The 19,259-nt window shown below is 37.8% G+C and overlaps 1 protein-coding gene across 1 annotated transcript in view; it reads left to right on the top strand.

The window, feature by feature from the left end:
* GYS2 (glycogen synthase 2) overlaps nucleotides 1-19,259 on the top strand; it is a 49,869-nt gene that overhangs the window by 13,882 nt on the left and 16,728 nt on the right. The window contains exons 3-11 of the mRNA XM_032855309.1: nucleotides 37-228; nucleotides 2,476-2,658; nucleotides 8,788-8,932; nucleotides 12,245-12,362; nucleotides 12,528-12,648; nucleotides 14,977-15,083; nucleotides 16,186-16,245; nucleotides 17,348-17,426; nucleotides 18,236-18,349. Of these exons, the coding sequence (XP_032711200.1) occupies nucleotides 37-228; nucleotides 2,476-2,658; nucleotides 8,788-8,932; nucleotides 12,245-12,362; nucleotides 12,528-12,648; nucleotides 14,977-15,083; nucleotides 16,186-16,245; nucleotides 17,348-17,426; nucleotides 18,236-18,349 (1,119 nt within the window). The remainder of the gene's footprint in view (nucleotides 1-36; nucleotides 229-2,475; nucleotides 2,659-8,787; nucleotides 8,933-12,244; nucleotides 12,363-12,527; nucleotides 12,649-14,976; nucleotides 15,084-16,185; nucleotides 16,246-17,347; nucleotides 17,427-18,235; nucleotides 18,350-19,259) is intronic.

The raw sequence follows: 19,259 nt of genomic DNA on the forward strand, positions 1-19,259 counted from the left end.
GTATTACTGCAAAGCTCTGTGTTCTCTACGCGGCAGGTGCACTTTGGAAGGTGGCTGATAGAAGGGAGTCCTTACGTGGTACTCTTTGACATAGGCTATTCAGCCTGGAACCTGGACAGGTGGAAGGGTGACCTCTGGGAAGCCTGCAGTGTCGGCATCCCTTACCATGACCGAGAAGCCAATGATATGCTAATATTCGGATCTTTAACCGCCTGGTTCTTAAAAGAGGTATACTTTATTGTATAGTCATACAACAGATGAGGAACGTAATTGTGCTCTGTGCTCAGCAATGACCCATGGTTTTTAGGTTATGCTAAAGGAGATGATGCCTTTGTGATTGTCCTAATACATTTCAAAAGAATCTGAGAAAATGTTCAGTCTTCCTCTAAATCCTAGCTCTTGGAACAGGTTAATATCATGCTTATTAATATATACCTCATGTCAGATTTAAATAGAATGATGTATATAAAACAACCAATTATATTCCCTGATACATAGATGGTAATATATATACAAGCAAAAACCTGTATATATCATGTACTAAAGACCTGAATTCTAGACTTATGGGAGTAGAAAATAGCTTGAAATATTTGGTTTTGTTTATGCATGAATACTTGGGCAATCATAGTGGCTTTTAGGTATTTTCATCATTTTCTAAGGGCTGAAGTGATCTCAGCAGTTGCTAAGGATCTGTAGAAGTGAAATATCCCCCCCAAAAAACCAACTTTCCCAAACCCCAAAAGACCCCAAGAGCATTAGATATCTATCCTTGTGAAATGAACCAAGCCCGCACTCTCATCAGTTCTCAAAGGAGGATTTCTTTGCATTCCTTGCATTACCTCAAAATGATTGTACTTAACTTAAACATCAGACGGTGAAGGAAGAGCATTTCTAGCAAAGTGGGGGTGTAGTCTGAGGACAAATCACAGAACTGTTGGCAGCGCATCCCCCTTGACCAGCCTTTCTTATGGGTGCAGTCTTATTCCAGCAGTCATGAAAGGCTGCTTTGAAGTGAAGGGGAAGGTGGAGGGGCAGTCCCATTGCTTTGTGTTGGCGACAGAATTAGGAGAGCAGAGTGAGGGTGCTGAAGAGATCTGGCCTAATGACAATAAGTAGTCTTCTTGTAGCATCAGTTGGTGGAACCAACTCTTCCTATGCAAACTGCCTCCTTGATCCAGGGACCTCGGGGCTGAGGCCAGCCTCTGTGTGTGTGTGTGTGTGTGTGTGTGTGTGTGTGTGTGTGTGTGTCTCTCCAAACTCTCTCTCCTTTCTGTTAAAGGGAACTAGAGAGGAGAGAAGCAAGAAAGTGAACGCCCCAGTGTTCTCTAAATTAAAACTGTTGCAGAAACAAACATTTTCTTTGATTCAAAGGGCAAATAAAGACATTAACAGCCCAAGGCTCCTGAGCAAGCCCTGTTTCTGTAGTTACCTCTTGGCTGCTACTGGTCTGTGCACTTGTTAATTACCATGAAAAACTTTTTGAAGAACAAGTACTTTAAGTTACAAAGGTTCTAGACTAAGTCAGTGGTTCTCAAAGAGTATTTCCATGGACCACCAGCAGCAGCATCGCCTGCAAACTTGTAAGACATGCAAACTCTTGCCCCCAGCCCAGAATTAGATTACCTGGTAATGAGACCTGGATATCTCTACTTGACCAGCGTTCCAGGTGACACTGATGTCCTCCAAGTGTGAGAACTGCCTTCTTGGGTGAACTCTTGATTTCCCAGTTCTCTGCTCAGACTCCCTGAATGCACGTGTTATTGCATGATCAATTCTATTCCCACACTGAGAGAACAAGCTGTCGTAAGGGGAGTGGAACGTAAATACTAAATTTCTGGAAGGGTGAAACAAGGTAACTTAAAGGCAAGGAAACTGACCCCCTGCCTGGGTTTAGAACTAGACCCAGATTAGACCTGCGTCCTCAGCGTGTGACTAAATTAGGATTTGCTTCCAAGCAAGTTATTCACCTCTTTCTTCCCAGTTCCATATTCTTAAAATAATATGTTAGTTCAAGTGGTTTTGACTTCAATTACAGAAGATCCAAAAAAGACTGACTTAAAACAGGAAGGTATGTATTATTTATTTCAAAAGAAGCTTGTAAGAGGGTAGTCCCCCTTGATCAGCTGCTCAGTGATATCTTCAAGGGTGTTATTGCTATTATTCATTTGTCCATTCGATGAATATTTATGGAGTACCTACTGTGCATTTGTTCTATGAGGCCCCTCTGTAGCTACAAAAGTAAGTCTGATTCCTTCCTGAAAGAGAGGATTATGCCATACAAGTATATGGGCTTTATGAGCATGCTGTAAATCCAATAAAATAATTCTGCTTTCTAAATCTACATACTTCATGCTTACCTCTCTTTAGATTTTGCTAAAATTTACAGGCACAAATGATAACTTTCCTTCACCTGTGGGCCACGATCAAGATCAAGCTTTACCAACAACTTTTCTAAATGCTTCTTTTCTGATGTAGGTGACAGATCATGCAGATGGCAAGCATGTCATTGCCCAGTTCCATGAATGGCAGGCAGGAACTGGACTGGTCCTTTCTCGAGCTCGGAAACTTCCCATTGCTACAATATTTACCACTCACGCCACGCTGCTTGGGAGGTATCTCTGTGCAGCAAACATTGATTTCTACAACCATCTTGATAAGGTAAAATGTTCTCCCTCTCCCCAGACCCCCACCACCTTTCTTTTCTGATCCTTGATGCTGAAGGATGAGAAGTATTGATCCTTTCATTTCATCTGCCAGCCAGATGGCAGAAATGCCCTTTTAACTAATCAATATTCATGACAAAGCCTCCCCTGAAGTGACAGAGAGTTGTTGTGGTTTAACTTTGTCAGAGTGCAGTAGAGCATAGCGGTGACAGACCGGATGTGTGTCTACTTTGCATCAAACGATCCAAAATCCCAAGATCCAAAGAGGCATGGTGGGTGGAAGGGGGTTGCACTCCTGTGTATCCTAAAGTTGAGGAAACATCATGTGGAGCTGGGTTCACACGCCGCCCTGAGTGGCAGCTACACACCAAGACTTCCGGACATACAACTTGCCCTGTGGGGCTCCCTCTCTCTTTCAAGTGAAAACATGGTCAGATTTCTCCTGTAACTTTGAGGTGTAGGTAGAGTCAGTGTAGGGGTCGAATAAGACAGCTATTTAAAACAGGGGTGTGGGTCCTTGGTGACCAAAGAGTCTGGTTTCCTTATCTTAGAAGACTGCTGAACTCTATGACCAAAGTCATTCAGTTTTGACTTTTTCGTGTTTTTGCTGACAGTTAAATCAGATTAATAAAAATATATCTTTTATATAATATCAGTAACACCAACAAAGCATTTGAGTACCAGAAAGTCAGGGTTTTACAGATTTGGTATCTATACTGACAATCAAATCAACTTAGCATTTGAGGGTTCCATTTACTATCAGAAAAATGAGGAAGTTGGAAAGTTGATTTCCAAAGAATTTCCCAGTTTAAAAAAAGTGCTAGGATTCTAGAAACAGAAAATATGCATGTATGACTGTGTGTGTGTGTTTGTAAAACATGAACACTTAGATAATAATAGTGGAAAGAGGTCCTACTATCCCGAAGACCCTTTGAGTGAAAGAAAGTTCTTTCTAACAAACTTCAACATTTGCAAAGTAGTGTGTGGTCCTAAAGAGAGCTTTCCTGTAAAAAGGTCAGCCTAACCTAAATGTCAAATTGTAAACATAAGATGTACATTTAAAATAAAGTCACCAAGGAATTCAGAAATCAGATCAGGGAAATTTCCTAACGGTGTATGATAATGGTAAACTAATAAGGCCAAACCAGTGATCTGTGATAGGCTCATCAACTTTGTTTCCCAGAAAAGAGCAGACTTTGATTTTTTGTGAAAGAGAAAATATTGGAGAGGCACATCAAATATTTCACTTCAGAATACCTAAGACCATTATATGGTAACAATGAATAAAAACAACTAATAAAATTCATCAGATATTATTAGCTGTTTTTAAATAACAAATGATCGGGGTGCCTGGGTGGCTCAGTGGGTTAAGCCTCTGCCTTCGGCTCAGGTCATGATCTCAGGGTCCTGGGATCGAGCCCTGCATTGGGCTCTCTGCTCTGTGGGGAGCCTGCTTCTCCCTCTCTCTCTGCCTGCCTCTCTGCCTGCTTGTGATCTCTCTCTCTGTCAAATAAATAAATAACAAATGATTATAGTGTCTAGTTACATATAACAGTTTTATCCTTTGGCTCAAAGGTCGGTATTTACAATGTACTATCTTCAAATATTTATACCTTACTATCTTCACAATGTATCTCCCCAACTTAAAGCTCTTCTCTGGTTGAAATATATGAGCTTAATCAGCCCTAGTCCACCTTGCTAGTAAAATATCCTGCCCAGCAGGGAGACTAGTGGATCAAATGTAGTTAGGAACTATATTTTGAGTGAAACTCATAATCATTTTTCACAGAAAAAGCCCCCATGATCATTTTCTACAGCATACCCCCCCACCCCATGATCACAGCAGGTTTAGAATCTGGATGTTATATAATGACAATGAGTTATATGCATGAAATGCTTTTAAAAGTTCAACAGAAGAGATGAGTCATAATTTAGTCTTTGATGCAAGACCCAGAATCAGCTGCAGTATGCTTGGGCTCCGGCAAATAAACCTGGGGGAAGAATAGGAACAAGAACGAGTTCTTGGGTACCCAACTTTATAAACACAGAAAGAGTAGAAAGAGTAGTATTTACCCAAATACTACTGAAAATGTGAAAATGTGTTTTCTGAATAGCCAATTCACAGGACTTTGATGTTGGTTTAAGTTCTTAGTTAAATTTGTTAACTAAAATAGAATTTCAAGCATTTTCAACCAGCATATGAATCTTCTGAGACTCTCCAAGAAGATACTTTTAAAAAAATTTTATTTATTTATTTATTTATTTATTTGGGTGGGAGAGAGAACATGTGAGCAGGGGGAAGGGCAGGGGGAAGCCAGGTCTCTGCTGAGTGAGGAGCCTAATGAAGAGCTCATAGCAGGGCTCCACGTGGGGCTTCACACAGGGCTTGGTTCCACAACACCGAGATCCTGACCTGGGCCATAACCAACAGTTGGACCCTTGATCGAGTCACCCAGGCACCCCTCCAAGAAGATATTTGCAAATTCATTCTATGAGTCCAGACATTGACTGATTTTCCCCCTCAGCTATCATGGCTACATAACTATAGCTTAAAAAAAAAAAAAAAAAAAAAAAGGGCCATTGACTTTCTTATGCTTTGGCCTCTCTTTCCTTGATGGCATCAGGCTTTCCTGGGTGGAAATGTAAGGGATGAAAAAACTGTGAAAGAACCCACAGACAGTTGCTTGATGGGTTTAACTCTTTTATCTGACCAAGTTTTGAGCTCATCACCTTTGGCCATAGAGTAATCCTCCTGTGTCACTGGATTGTGCTTTATTGACTAATATATACTTTGCCTCATTTTTTGTTCTTTTGTACACATTTTCCTGAATTCAACAAAAAGTAATGAGATACATGAAAATATAGGAAAGTAAGATTTTTTGTCAAAATAACCAGGACCAGATATGTCCTAAATGTTGGAATTACTGGGCAGAGATTTTATAGTGGTTTTTTTTTTTTTTAAGATTTTAGTTATTCATTTGGAGGAGAGAAAGAGAGCACATGAACGGTGTGGGGAGGGGCAGAGGGAGAGGGAGAAGCAGACTCCCCACTGAGCCAGGACCCTGGGATCTTGACATGAGCCAAAGGCATCCCCCACACAGAGATTTTAACAGACTATCATGAAAATGTGGGAAAGTGGACAATATGTATAAATACCAGGGTTGCTGTAAACCACAGGTTTGGCCATGTATATGGCAGGCCTGGGAGGTAAGGGGCCCCATAGGACCAGGAAAAGGCATATGCCTGTCTTTATGGGGACTTTTCTCGGGTTCTCCAGGCCTCTGCTGTCCTCCCCTTATATATCTGCATACTTGGTTTTCTCATTTAGAAACCCCAGCTTCTTATCCCTAGATGTCCATATGTTAAATGCCATCCCACATATGAAATCTTATTCCTCTCCACAATAACAACAACAGCAATAGTAGTAATGATAGCTAAAGTTACGGGGCCAGGTGCTTTTCTAACCATTTGACGTGTGTTATCTCTTTTCATCTTCATAAAAGCTCCATAACATAGGAAAAATTTCATACTTTTTCCAGAGCTAGTGTTCCTAAGCATAGGCTGTCTGTATTATATGTTTAAACGAACCCTTTCAGTGCTTTCCCTTGTATACAAGACAAAGGCTAACTTTCTAGCTTGTCTGTCATCTTATCATGTCTCCTACATCCTATACCCAATGCTGTAGTCTCATCAGGTATAATTTTCTGCACATGCTATGTGACTTAATATACATGTTCCTTAGGGCAGCTATTTTTTTTTTATTTTTTTTTTTTATTTGACAGACAGATCACAAGTAGGCAGAGAGGCAGACAGAGAGAGACAGGAGGAGGAGGCAGGCTCCCTGCTGAGCAGAGAGCCCGATGCGGGACTCGATCCCAGGACCCTGAGATCATGACCTGAGCTGAAGGCAGAGGCTTTAACCACTGAGCTACCCAGGCGCCCCAAGGCAGCTAATTTTTTAATCCAAATAAACTTTCCCCAAATTAAACTTTCATGTCCCAGTCCAAATGCCATTTTATTCATCCAGTCAGTTTGGAGGTACAAAGATTAATAAGTCCTGGTCCTTGCCCTTGAAAATCTTACACTCCAGAGGTGATGCTGACAATGCAAACACTTACATAGCATGAGAGAAGTTTCTCTATTCTCTCCAGAGAGAATCAGTCCCACTCTGATCCTACACCTTCCTCAGGCACTTACTCATTTCTGCCTAACTTTAACCTGTATTCTCACTAATTTATAAGCTCTTTGAAGGCCACAGAAACAATAAATTACTCAACAAGTGTTGGTTGGATGAGAGATGTGGTTGAATAAAAGACACCAGCCAAATAGAGCTTTTCGGAAAACATCGGCTGATTAAAGGATGCCGTATAGAGCCATTCTTCAAACATTTTCAGAGAAATATTACAAATATTACAGTCAAGAAAGAATGCTCTAGGACTTTCTTTGTTGCAATCTTTAGAATCACCTAGTGAGTCTTTTTCAGTACTTTCTTCTATATAGCTCAGTAATTGTTGGGCCTGACTTGCTGGTCGAGCTGGAGTCTAAGCAGTATAAAAGCAGCAGAGTGCACAGGTTTGGAGTCAGACTGATTTGGGATCATTTCAGGGCTCTGCTAAGACAGTTAATGAGAATGTGATCTTGTGCAGGTGTCCTAACCTCTGCAAGCTTCAATTTTCCCTCCATGAATAGAGGACAAAAAACAAACCTCAGTGGTTAATGAGGGTTAAATACGATACTTGCTTAGAAAAGAGCCCAATGCATAATGTTTTTCATTATGAAAAGCACCTGCTAATATAATGCCAAAAACTTTATATGTTTTTCTCTCTCAAACACTGTTAGTTTCATTTGCAGCTATGTGAGACATAATAACGTTCAGCAACTGAGCAAAATGGCAAAAGCTCACAACTGCTTTCAACTATTTAATTAATTGTTTGGTGCTTGGTATGTTGGTTTTTAAAGGTTTTTTTTTAAAGTTAAGATGCCCAGAATAAAGGATGATTGCATAATCTAACATACCATCCAATTAAAGTAACTGTACATCCCCTTGAAATGATACAGTTGTGAGAGTTATACAACCCTAGAAAAGCATTTGTATCTTCTCTTTGTTGGATATCTTTTCAGTGAATTAGGGGTGATAATGATTGTCCTTATTTTCAGTGTTGAGGCTAATGTCAGTTTTCTTTGTTTATGGGGGAAATATGATAAAGACCACGGTGAAAGGAATTAGTTCAATATTTATAATATGTAAGGTAAGTAAATATAATTAAAATACCAAACAATTATGAATTCTAGTAATAATAGCAAAGTAGAAATCTTTACTTAGGGGATTAAATAGCAGTTTAGAAGCAGAAATGAAGTGAACAGTAGTTTTTTTTTTAAGATCTTGTTTATCTGCCAGAGAGAGTGGGAGAGAGAGAGTGGGAGTACAAGAAAGGGAGCAGCAGGCAAAGGGAGAAGCAGATTCCCTGTTGAGCAGGGAGCACGATGTGGGACTTGATCCCAAAACCCTGGGATCATGACCTAAGCTAAAAGCAGGTGCTTGACCGACTGAACCACCCAGGTGTCCCTGAACAATACTTTTTAAAGCATGAGTGTCTGTGCATTTTAGTAATAGGTTTAATAAAAAGTTATCATTACTTTATTGTGGTCCTAAGACTTTACATAGCCTTGAGAAAAAACAATATATGATTTTGTTTTGCTTATATAGAAGGATCAGTACAGTTGATCCTTGAACAACACGGGTTTGAACTGCGTGGGTCCACTTGTACCTGGATTTTTTTAAAATATTGTACAGTCCAGTAAATGTTTTCTCTTCCTTATGATTTTCTTACTAGCATTTTCTTTTTTCTAGTTTACTTTATTATAAAAATACAGTATATAATATATGTAACATATAAAATATGTGTCAATCAACTGTTTTTGTCATTGGTAAGCCTTCTGTCAACAGTAGACTATTAGTAGTTAAGTGTTGGGGGAGTCAAAAGTTAAATGCAGATTTCTGAAGTTTAGTGCCCCTAACCCTGTGTTGGTCAAGGGTCAATTGTATGAGAAAATGTATATCAAATGTATATGTGCTTTTGCTTTTTCTTTTCTTCTTTCTTTCTTTTCTTTCTTTCTTTCACAGTTTAACATAGACAAAGAGGCTGGGGAAAGGCAGATTTACCACCGGTATTGCGTGGAGCGGGCCTCTGTCCATTGTGCTCATGTGTTCACCACGGTATCGGAAATAACAGCAATAGAAGCTGAACATATGCTGAAGAGGAAGCCTGGTAATTATCTCTGAGTTTGTCACCTGCCTTTCAGTCCTAAATGACATTAGAGTCTCAAGGTCTTGTTTGAAACAAACAAACAAAAAGCATAAAATAATAGAGGAAAAATTGCATTCACTCTTACTACCCAAATCTTTACACGTTTTAATTGTCAATGTCAGTAGTTCTGTAGTAACACCAATTCTAAGCTATATCCAGAACACAGTAGTATTCAATCTGTGCTTGTTGAATAAATGGGCTATCCTAGAAGTGGGCCTATGCCCTACGGTTGTCACAAGTGACCTGGTGTGTGTAAGCAAGGTAACTTTTCTATTTGAAGGAAATGAAAGTTCAGAAAATATTAGAAATTTCTATGAGACTCTCCCAGTCCTACATCTTATGACATTGCTTCATTGGTCCTGTTTAGTACCAACCTATTGTTTTACTCCTCCCAAGACCTTGAAAGCATTTCTGGGAACTATCCCCAGACCCATCTAGAGGTTGCAATGCCAAGAGGCCTGTTCATAAAACATGACCCTGTCACCTGGCCAAAGCTGATTGGTCCAGAGGTAGATACGCAGCATAAACCAGCCAATAAGAATGTTCCCACAGGAGGGAGTCCAAGCAGATGAGTCCGCAGGGAGGCACTCTTGAAGGATAGGTGTGTCAGCTTTGCAGCTGTTGGCAGTGTTCATTTTTCTTTTATGTTGCATGGGATGCAAAGAAGGCTAAACTAGGGTCACCTGGGTATCTCAGTCAGTTAAGTTCCTTACTTTTTTTTTTTTTTTTAAGTTCCCTACTCTTAATTTCATCTCAAGTCATGATCTCAGTGTGGTGAAATCTCCCAGTGGGTGGTTGGGGGGGGTGGTCCCTGCTCAGCGGGAAGTCTGCTTGAAATTCTTTCTCCCTCTCTTCCCCTGCCCCTCCCCCGCACACACGTGTGCGCACACACACACGCACACGCGCACGCACACACACACACACACTTTCTCAAATAAATAAATAAAATCTTTTTAAAATTGAAAACGAAAAGAAGGCTAAACTCCAATGAAATACAATGAAAAACAAAAACAGACTGAGAGGGCTCTAGATTTCTCCACAGTGATTTAAACTAATGGTTTAAACTAATTCCGGAAGCCTAGGTAAACCTTTGCCATGAGGCACTCGAGCATCCCATGAACAAATTCCTCATTATTGTAGGTAAGCCAGAGTTAGTATCTAGTTACCCAGTGTTAACACTGGGTCTATTATTTGTTACCAAACAGTTCTAATGAGTATATCCTCTTTCTTTAATCCTTGTGATCTTGTCTCTATTTGCCTTTCTTCCAGATACTAGTTGGATGTCTGGAGGAGGTATTTCAAGGTGCTAGATATTTTTTTTTTTTTTAAAGAAGAATCCAAAAAATTTGAATAATGACAGCATACAGGTTCTATGTTCTCCTTTTGTCTTTCCAAGTACTCCCTAGGGTTCACTTGGATTCTCACTGTCATGCCCCTTACAGAAGTTAACTCCATCAATATGCTATTTCTTTCTTGCATCCTTCTTGTTTCTTGTCTACAGTATCTTTTCTGTGCTTACAAAATGCTTTGTTTTTTTTTCCTATTCTAAAATAAAACTTTCTCTTGAGGCTGATCTTTTATCGAATGTCCACACAATCTTATCTTTCCTCCTGCTTCCAAATACAACTTCGTTTGTGAAACACTGGAAAAGTTCCAGAGGAATTAAAGTCATAATAAAGTGATATTAATATACATTCTTGGCTTCTATACCTTTTTGGACAAGACAGCTGATTTTCACAGTGGATAAAAGTGTAGACCTCAGAGCCAGACTGCCTTAGTTTTATTTTAATTTATTTTAAAGATTTATTTATTTATTTTAGAGAGAGAGTACATGGGGTGTGGGGAGCAGTAGAAGGAGAGAGAGACTCTCAAGTCAACTCTGAGCTGAGCATGGAATCTGACACAGTGCTTGATCTCATGACCTTGAGTTCTAGACCCGAGGGAAATTAAGAGTCCAAAGTTTAGCCAACTGAGCCATCCAGGTGCCTCCAGGCTGCCGTGGTTTTGAATCCTACCTCTGTGACTTTGTAATTACTTGATCTTGGGCAAGTAACTTAACCTCTCTCTAGGTTAGATTCTTCTCCTATAAAACGTGGATAACAAAATAAGTTACTTTATATGATTTTATAAAAACGAAGCTAATATTTGTCAAATACACTAGAGTCTAGAACAAAGCACTATATAATGTTATGGAAAGGGAAATACACTGTAAGAGGGGATTGTCTACTGTCCTATAGGAATTATTCACAGGAGGGTTTTCACTAGAAACTTTGGCAACCTAAAATTGACTCTGCTGTGGAGTATAGAATTTGCCCAGTTACTTAGTAAAAAATCAGAAGAATTGGCAGTTTACTATTGCTATGACCAGGAAGCCTGGGTTGATTTTCTGGAACCATTTCAAAAGATAGCTTGTTAACTCTAAAATATCCTTCTAAATGATGGCACACTTATAATTCTAGCTCAAATCTCCATTGCAAAAATGCCCATTGCCATGTCTTAAATTTTTTTTTGACATAGCTTCTTTTTTTGAATTTCATTTGTTTTTGCAGCAACCTGTGTATTCAAGTCACTAGGTAGTTCCCATCTTGTACCCTGAGGAGTCTCTATCTTTCTTGTCACAGGCTGATTATTCTGGAAAACCAAAAATGTCTTCCTGCTTGAGTAAAATCTTCTGGGAATTAGAAATAAAGGACTGCCTTTCCAATTTTCCAGATAGAACATTTCCCACACACTTGGCCAAACAAGATACTAGGATGTAGTTTCATGCACACCATGGCCAGAGACACAACATGTTGAGGCAGACTGCATGGATTCTACTCCTACTGGTATTTGTGTTCTCTGACAGATTCCTTAACAGCTCTGGGCCTGTTTGGGCATCTGAAAATGCAGATAAGAACACCTACCCCATTGCTTCTTGTAAGGATTAGATGAGTTATATTTTAAAGCATTTTGAGCATTTAGAGCAATAGTAAGCCACCAAAAAATGAAAACTATAGTACTCATTATTTGTGCTTTTAATTAGATGTTTTGTTGTCCTAGTTAATGTTATTTTGGTCACACACCCCTAATTTCCTATTTCAGCAGCTTATTCTGATGTTTTATGAATTTTTAGTTGTATGATAGAAACTAGAAATGTTAAGGAACATCTAAACTAGTTAATTAATTAATTAATTAATTTTTAAATTTAACATATTAAAGCACACTATTTTGCTACAATGGTACCCTCTCTCAAAAGATTTCTGTGATGATTTTTTTTTTTTTTTGCTTTTCCAGACGTAGTTACTCCAAATGGCTTAAATGTTAAGAAATTTTCAGCAGTGCATGAGTTTCAAAATCTACATGCCCTGTACAAGGCTAGGATCCAAGATTTTGTTCGAGGTCATTTCTACGGGTATGCTCTTTTTTATTAAAAAAAAAAAACCTATGGCATAGAGAAAACAAAATTGTTATAGTAAATGTTTATCTTTCCCAGCCCCCTTTGAACTTTAACAGAATTCGTTTGTACATTTTGTTGCCGTTGCCTTATTTCATTTGAAACTGTTTTGTTTTGTTTTAGTCATCTGGACTTCGATCTTGAAAAGACTTTGTTCCTTTTCATTGCTGGGAGATATGAGTTTTCAAACAAAGGAGCTGACATCTTCCTAGAAGCCTTATCCAGGCTAAATTTTCTGCTGAGGGTAAGAATGCTATAGAACTCTGTGTAATACTTTTACAGAAGGACTTCCTTCTGTGGGAAGTACAGAACTTTCTGGCTTCTTAAGAAGTTTCTAACAGATATATGATTGTGAATACTTAAAATGACAATATTCTAAGAACAGCTCCAGCCTTTCAAGTTACATATTGGGATCACCACTTTGTTCACTCGTGTATCTATCTATGTTTTCGGGTATTTTTTAAAGAGAGCCATGAGCTTATTGTGTTCTGTTTTAAGATGACATTATAGCATTCCTTCTCCTGTCCCAAGAGTTAACCAGTTGAGAGATGAATATGAAGAAATCAAGCAAATGGAGAACAAGATTCACCATTTTAAAAACCAATAAAGACTGTAATGGGAGATGTGGCTTTTTAAAGGACACCCATAGGCTTCCTGATATTGAACCTGCTGGTAGACCTGGCTAGCTCATCACATTGCTGTGTTCCCCCAACCAAAGAAGGCCTGCAAAGGAAACTGCACCACACTGCAGGCAACCAACCAGTTGTTTTCTGTACAACAGGGAAAACACACACAAATGCTATTTCTCTCCCTACTCACCAGCCACACGTCCTCCCTGAGAGTAAGAGTTTGAACTATGAAACCAGGAGATGTCCCACATCATGGAAACAAGAAGGGGAAAGGAGGTTCCCACTTCCATGTGGAATCCATCAATTTTTGTTCAGGAAGGTGGAACTTAATATAGGTTCCCAATTAAGCCAGCAATAAAACCTGTACCAATAGAAGGAGCTACACAAAATGGTACCATGTAATAGCTAGTGATTAAAGTTATTGGCTTATATTCTAATTTTGTCATGTAAAAATATAGAATAAATAACAGTAAGCTATAGGAGACCAGTGTAGAATTTCAATCCTACTGAGATACCAAGACAACCTAAACTTTCCCGAGCTTGTACTCTTCTCCGGTTAATTTTTTTTCCTTGGACATAGATTTATTTTTGCTTTAGAGCAGACATCTTACCAAGTATCCTGACAGATTTACTGATGCCACTTAATAAGGAAATAATACATTAATAAAAACCCAACTCTGTAAAATAAGACTGAAGACCACAGACATTATTCTAGAATAGGCCGGAATAATCTTATTCCATAATATTTCTGGTATGTATCTATTCAACAAGCTTTATGGGCTCAAAGTTATATCAAACATGTATCATGTTTAGTGATATTATTAATCAATTTTTCTATACATTTATTAAACATTCACCTTATCTTTATGTATAAAGAAAAGGCCAATCACTATTCTAGATATCAAAGATCATTACAATACTTGAAGAAATTAAAAGAAAGCATTCTCTCTCATATAGTATATTTATTCTTTCATAGCACGTTGGCTACTCTGGAGTGAGTTTCCTAGTTTCTGACTTCCACAGATTATCTTAATAGACTGTCAGACCTCTGAGGGGGCCACAAAGTATGGGTGCCCACACTTAGGAGACAGTCATTTCCAGAACACATGATCATTCATATGTGCACTATTTTAAGTGAGTTTATGCTTCCACTCTCACAGCTGTTTGGGTATGTCATTTCCTTCTGAGATGTGCTAGGGAAGAGGAAAAGAAAACAGTATAGAATCAAAAAACAACAGTTTGAATCTTAGCTTTGCCAATAATCTGTTATAGGAACTCAAACTATTGAAACACTCCTGCCACTCTTTCAGTTAGTAAAATGAAGAGCATGCTAGCTGTTGTTATTATGAGGCTTGGGTTAAGTTAAGCTTTTAAAGCCTCTGGCACTGCCTACCACCAGAGGGGCTGGGCACATGCTTGTTCCTGTGCTTTAGGACCAGAAAAACAAAATGCAGCATTATGGCAAGACTTTTAAAGGAAAAGTGTAAGTAATCTATTTGTGCAAATTATTGTGAGTAAACTAGAAAAAAGAGAATGAAACAAAACTAAATCCCCATAAATTTTCCAATCTGAAATTTTAAGGAACTAATTTTGGCTTTGTAACATTAACTCACATTCATCTGACCTTTTTTTTAACCCCAGAAAAGCACTGTGATACCACTAGCAATTGCTATGTATTTTACCTGCTTATGGAAAATATTTTATGTATGAATTTTCAAATTGTTCATCAAAAGATCACGACTAAAAACCAGATTTAAATTAATTATTTCTGAGTAAAGCTTCAGGAAGGTGGGTTTAATTTCTCTGTGAATCATAAATAAGTATTGTTTTTATTTAAAGATAATTTAAAACAGTATTTTTTTTTTTTAAGTTTAAGGTCCATCTGTTGATGTTTTCTTTTACCTTTGGTAGTTGACTTGTCGTGTTTCCTAATCCCCTACTAGATGCATAAAAGTGATGTCACAGTGGTGGTGTTTTTCATCATGCCTGCCAAGACAAATAATTTTAATGTGGAAACGCTGAAAGGTCAAGCAGTACGGAAACAGCTATGGTAATCTCATGTCTTGTAAACGCTCTCAAGCAATAAGTGTCAACAGACTTTTTTAACATGTGTAATTTCTGATATATGCCTTAAACTTTTTTCTTTAAGATATAATTATTATAACACATGGGCACCTGGGTGGCTCAGTTGTTAAATGTCTGCCTTTGGCTCAGCTCATGGTCCCAAGGTCCTGGGATCAAGCCCAGCATCGGGCTCCCTGCTCTGCAGGAAGCCTGGTTCTCCCTCTCCTACTCCCTGTGCTTGTGTTCCCTCTCTCATGCTCTCTCTCTGTCAAATAAATAAATAAAATATTAAAAAGAAAACATTATTATAGCACAAAGGATACCTGGGTGGCTCAGTCAGTTGAGCTTCTGCCTTTGGCTCAGGTCATGATCCTGGGGTTCTGGGATCAACCCTCCACGTTGGGTGGGGGCACAGAGGTGGTCACTGCTCAGAAGGGAGTCTACTTCTGCCTCTCCCTCTGACCCTCCCCCTCTGTTTCTGCTCTCTTCCTCTCTCACAAATGAATAAATAAAAAATCTTAAAAAAAAGATTATTATAGCACAAGTGCTGCTTGGTTCTCTTCTCATAGGCTACTATGTCAGATTATGTAGTGCCTATCAAACTGTGTTATTATAAAAACATTGGAATGAGCCACCATGGAAGGATTAAAAACTCTGTAGAGATCTTTAAAGATAAGTTGAATTTATTTTTAATTTTATTGTGAAAATTTAAAAATGAAAGCTAAAGTAAAGACATTTAGTGTAATGACCCCCTCCATGCCCATAGCCCACATTCAATAATCACCAATGAATTTGCCATCTTGTTACATCTATACTTCCATCCACTACCCCACCCTGCCCTTTACCCTGGCCTGAGTATCATCAGGCAAAAAAATGTTAAGCTCTGTGGGCTGCTCAGGACATTCTGCTGCCTCAGCTCTGGAGGTCTGAACTCAAGCTAAATTGGCAACTGGGAAAAACAGTAGAAGAGGTTCCACAAAAGAAACCTGTTAATTTTGAAGGACACACTGACAAAACATCAGCATGGTCACACAAACAGATTTTAAATTGCAACAATGTTTAAATTATAAATCTTCCAATTTATACAGGGACATTGCACATTCTGTGAAGGAAAATTTTGGAAAAAAACTCTATGATGCATTGTTAAGGTAGGTACTGAGACTACTTAATACTTCAAATATGTTAGGGCTTCATTATTCAAATTTAACAACTTATACACTATCATGTATTTCTTTTGTTCCAAATATAAAGGAATTATTAGCCTTTGAATATGTATTATATTATGGGAATGGGTTTTATTTTACCCATCATCTGACAAATACTTATAAACAGGTTGTACAAATGTGAACATATTCACATAGACAAATTAGGTTCTAATTCAATGGGACTCTCATTAGGGGTTAATATGTCAATGTGAAACTGATGGAGATTTCATGAAACTTATAAGTCAAAATATATATTGACTTTATATATTAAATACCTATATTTATTTATATACTAAGTTTATGTTAAGTTTATATTAAGTAATGTTAAGTAACCTATATTTACTTAATGAATAATTAACATTCAAATACATAATAAAATAAACGAAATATATAAAAGTATTAAAAATTCTAAATAATTAAATCAAATCAAAATATATTATAAAATAATAATATATATAAAATATATGAATTTTATTAGAATATGAAGAGAAAGCTGGTTGTCTCCTGACTGATTGTGGCAAGGCATGCATCATTTCCTTTTACCAGTAAAAATATCAAATTATAGATGGACAGGTATGGCCACTTGTGAACATACTCAAGAGTAGCCAAATATGATGAAAGTGTCCTCCTGATGGTCAACATTAATGCTTTAAAAATGAGTTTTAAGGGACATCTGGGTGGCTCAGTCCTTAAGCAGTGGCCTTTGGCTCAGGTCATGATCCCAGAGTCCTGCCTGCTTTTCCTCTCCCACTCCACCCCCTGCTTGTGATCCTGTTCTCACTATCAATCTCTGTCAAATAAATAAATAAAATCTTTTTAAAAAAGAAGTTACAATTAAAAAAATTTTAAAAAGGAATTTTAACTTTCTTCTATGCTATCAAAATTATTCTTTTATCAAACTTCTTCATGCCTTTGAGTGTCATCAGGAAACCATGTTTGCTTTATATTTATTTTTAAAGTGCTTAGAATACTATCTGACTCATGGAGACATTGAATTTGTGCCAGTTATTTTTATTTTTCTTATTAATATTATTTTGGCCCACAGAGGAGAAATTCCTGACATGAACAATATTTTGGATCGAGATGATGTAACAATTATGAAAAGAGCCATCTTCTCAACTCAGGTAATGAAGAAAAGAGTGACCAACACTCCCAAGATTGTTAAAATCAATTTAGATCAATATTTTAACTTATTGGAATGGACTAGTTTAGGAAATATATAAACCTGAGAACTAGAAAAGTCTTTCTTATGCATTTACCTAAATGGCAACTTTACTTATTTTCTTTTTTGGGTGCTTTTCAGTGCTCTTTTAAAAAATTTCATGGAATTTATCTTGTATCCACTTAAAAATTCCTTTGGAACCAATATGTCCATTTGAAATTGGATTTGCAATTGCAATTGGATATACAATTGCAATTGTATATTGCAACGACAACAAAATAGTCCCTAAAATCTTTGAAAAGCATGGCATTTTATATCATGATCAAGAAAAGGTGAATGTTTCTCAGCTGAGAGGACTTTTTGTAAAAATGGAAGATAGGAATGCACCAACATCTTGTCCTAACAGTAAGGCATCAGGTACCATCAGAGGACAGGCCTGCTAGAAGGATCCAGGAAAGGAGTTCATCTTGAGTCACAACTTCAGGACGCCTTCATTCCAAACAGGTCTTAAGAGTGGTCAAGAAGTCTAGGCCTTTCCTGTAGTGGCTGCAGGTGAGAAACAAGTATCATGTGTTCATAATTCCTGAAGGAAGTTCTTCAAGCCTTTGCCTTCCTCTGAAACCTGCACAAAACTTAGTCATCATCATTAATGTCTCCAAAAGATAGAGGGCATGAAGGTTGGATGATACGTTGCCAATGACCTATCGTTGAAATTAGTCACACTTATTAATTCGTCCCACAATTGACATTTTCTTTCCTCTATGACTTCAGCGACAGTCTTTGCCTCCAGTGACCACTCACAACATGATTGATGACTCCACTGATCCCATCCTCAGCACCATTAGACGGATCGGACTTTTCAACAGCCGCACAGACAGAGTCAAGGTAGAACTAATTGTTTACGTAAGGCACTTCAAAATGACTTAGAATATACTTTTTCAGAATTTATCAGAAGACTCCTGTATTTGTTTTGATACCTTTCAGAAAGATTTCAAATGATATTTCTAAAAAAAAAATTAATTCTGTTTCCTGTTTTGGGTAATTAAAATATAAAAGATAATGACTATTTTAGTATCATTTGTAAGATTATACAATATCAACAGTAAGAATAGGAAATTTGTTTAATTTTTAATGATACAAACATATTCTAAGAATTGTTTTTTAGATTCACTAAGAATTTAGTGAATCCTTGAAATGAAAATGAATTTTCTTTGTTTCTTCTTAATAAAGTTCAACTTTAAGGTGATAATATGAGAAGCTTCCAGTTTCAGAGAGTGTGGCTCATGATATTTTTATGGAATTTTCTATAGACCAACTCACTCTGTTGACACTTGAGTTTCTAAATGATTAAGCACAGTGTGAGTTGTATGAATGAGACCTGATTTCTGCTCCTGTTGAGCTTAGTCTCTCAGGTGTGTACTGAGGGGGTACTATGCTCAGGCACAGTGCTAGGTGTGGGCATAATGGTGAACATATAAACAGACAGTTGCTTATCTCTACTCAATCTCATTCAGCAGTATTTAAGATCAGGTTGTCACAAGCTTTTACCAATCTTTTCAAAGGTCCCACTTTTTCTTCTTTCTTTCACCTTTAGCAGATAACCTGAGAATTCAGCGTACAAACTCCTTAAATGTCCCTCAATTATAGATCTTTTACCTATTCTCACTTCTTTTCCTTTGGGTTCTGAAGATTGCTCTAGGATCTCATTCCCTCTGACATTCTTGGGAAACTTACCCTGTTAACCTTCCCTTATACTGCAGGTTTACTAGCTCCTTCCCTTGCTGTCTACCAATGT

This window comes from Lontra canadensis, unplaced genomic scaffold, assembly GCF_010015895.1.
Source record: "Lontra canadensis isolate GAN:19392208 unplaced genomic scaffold, GSC_riverotter_1.0 scaffold9, whole genome shotgun sequence".
NCBI lineage: Eukaryota > Metazoa > Chordata > Mammalia > Carnivora > Mustelidae > Lontra > Lontra canadensis.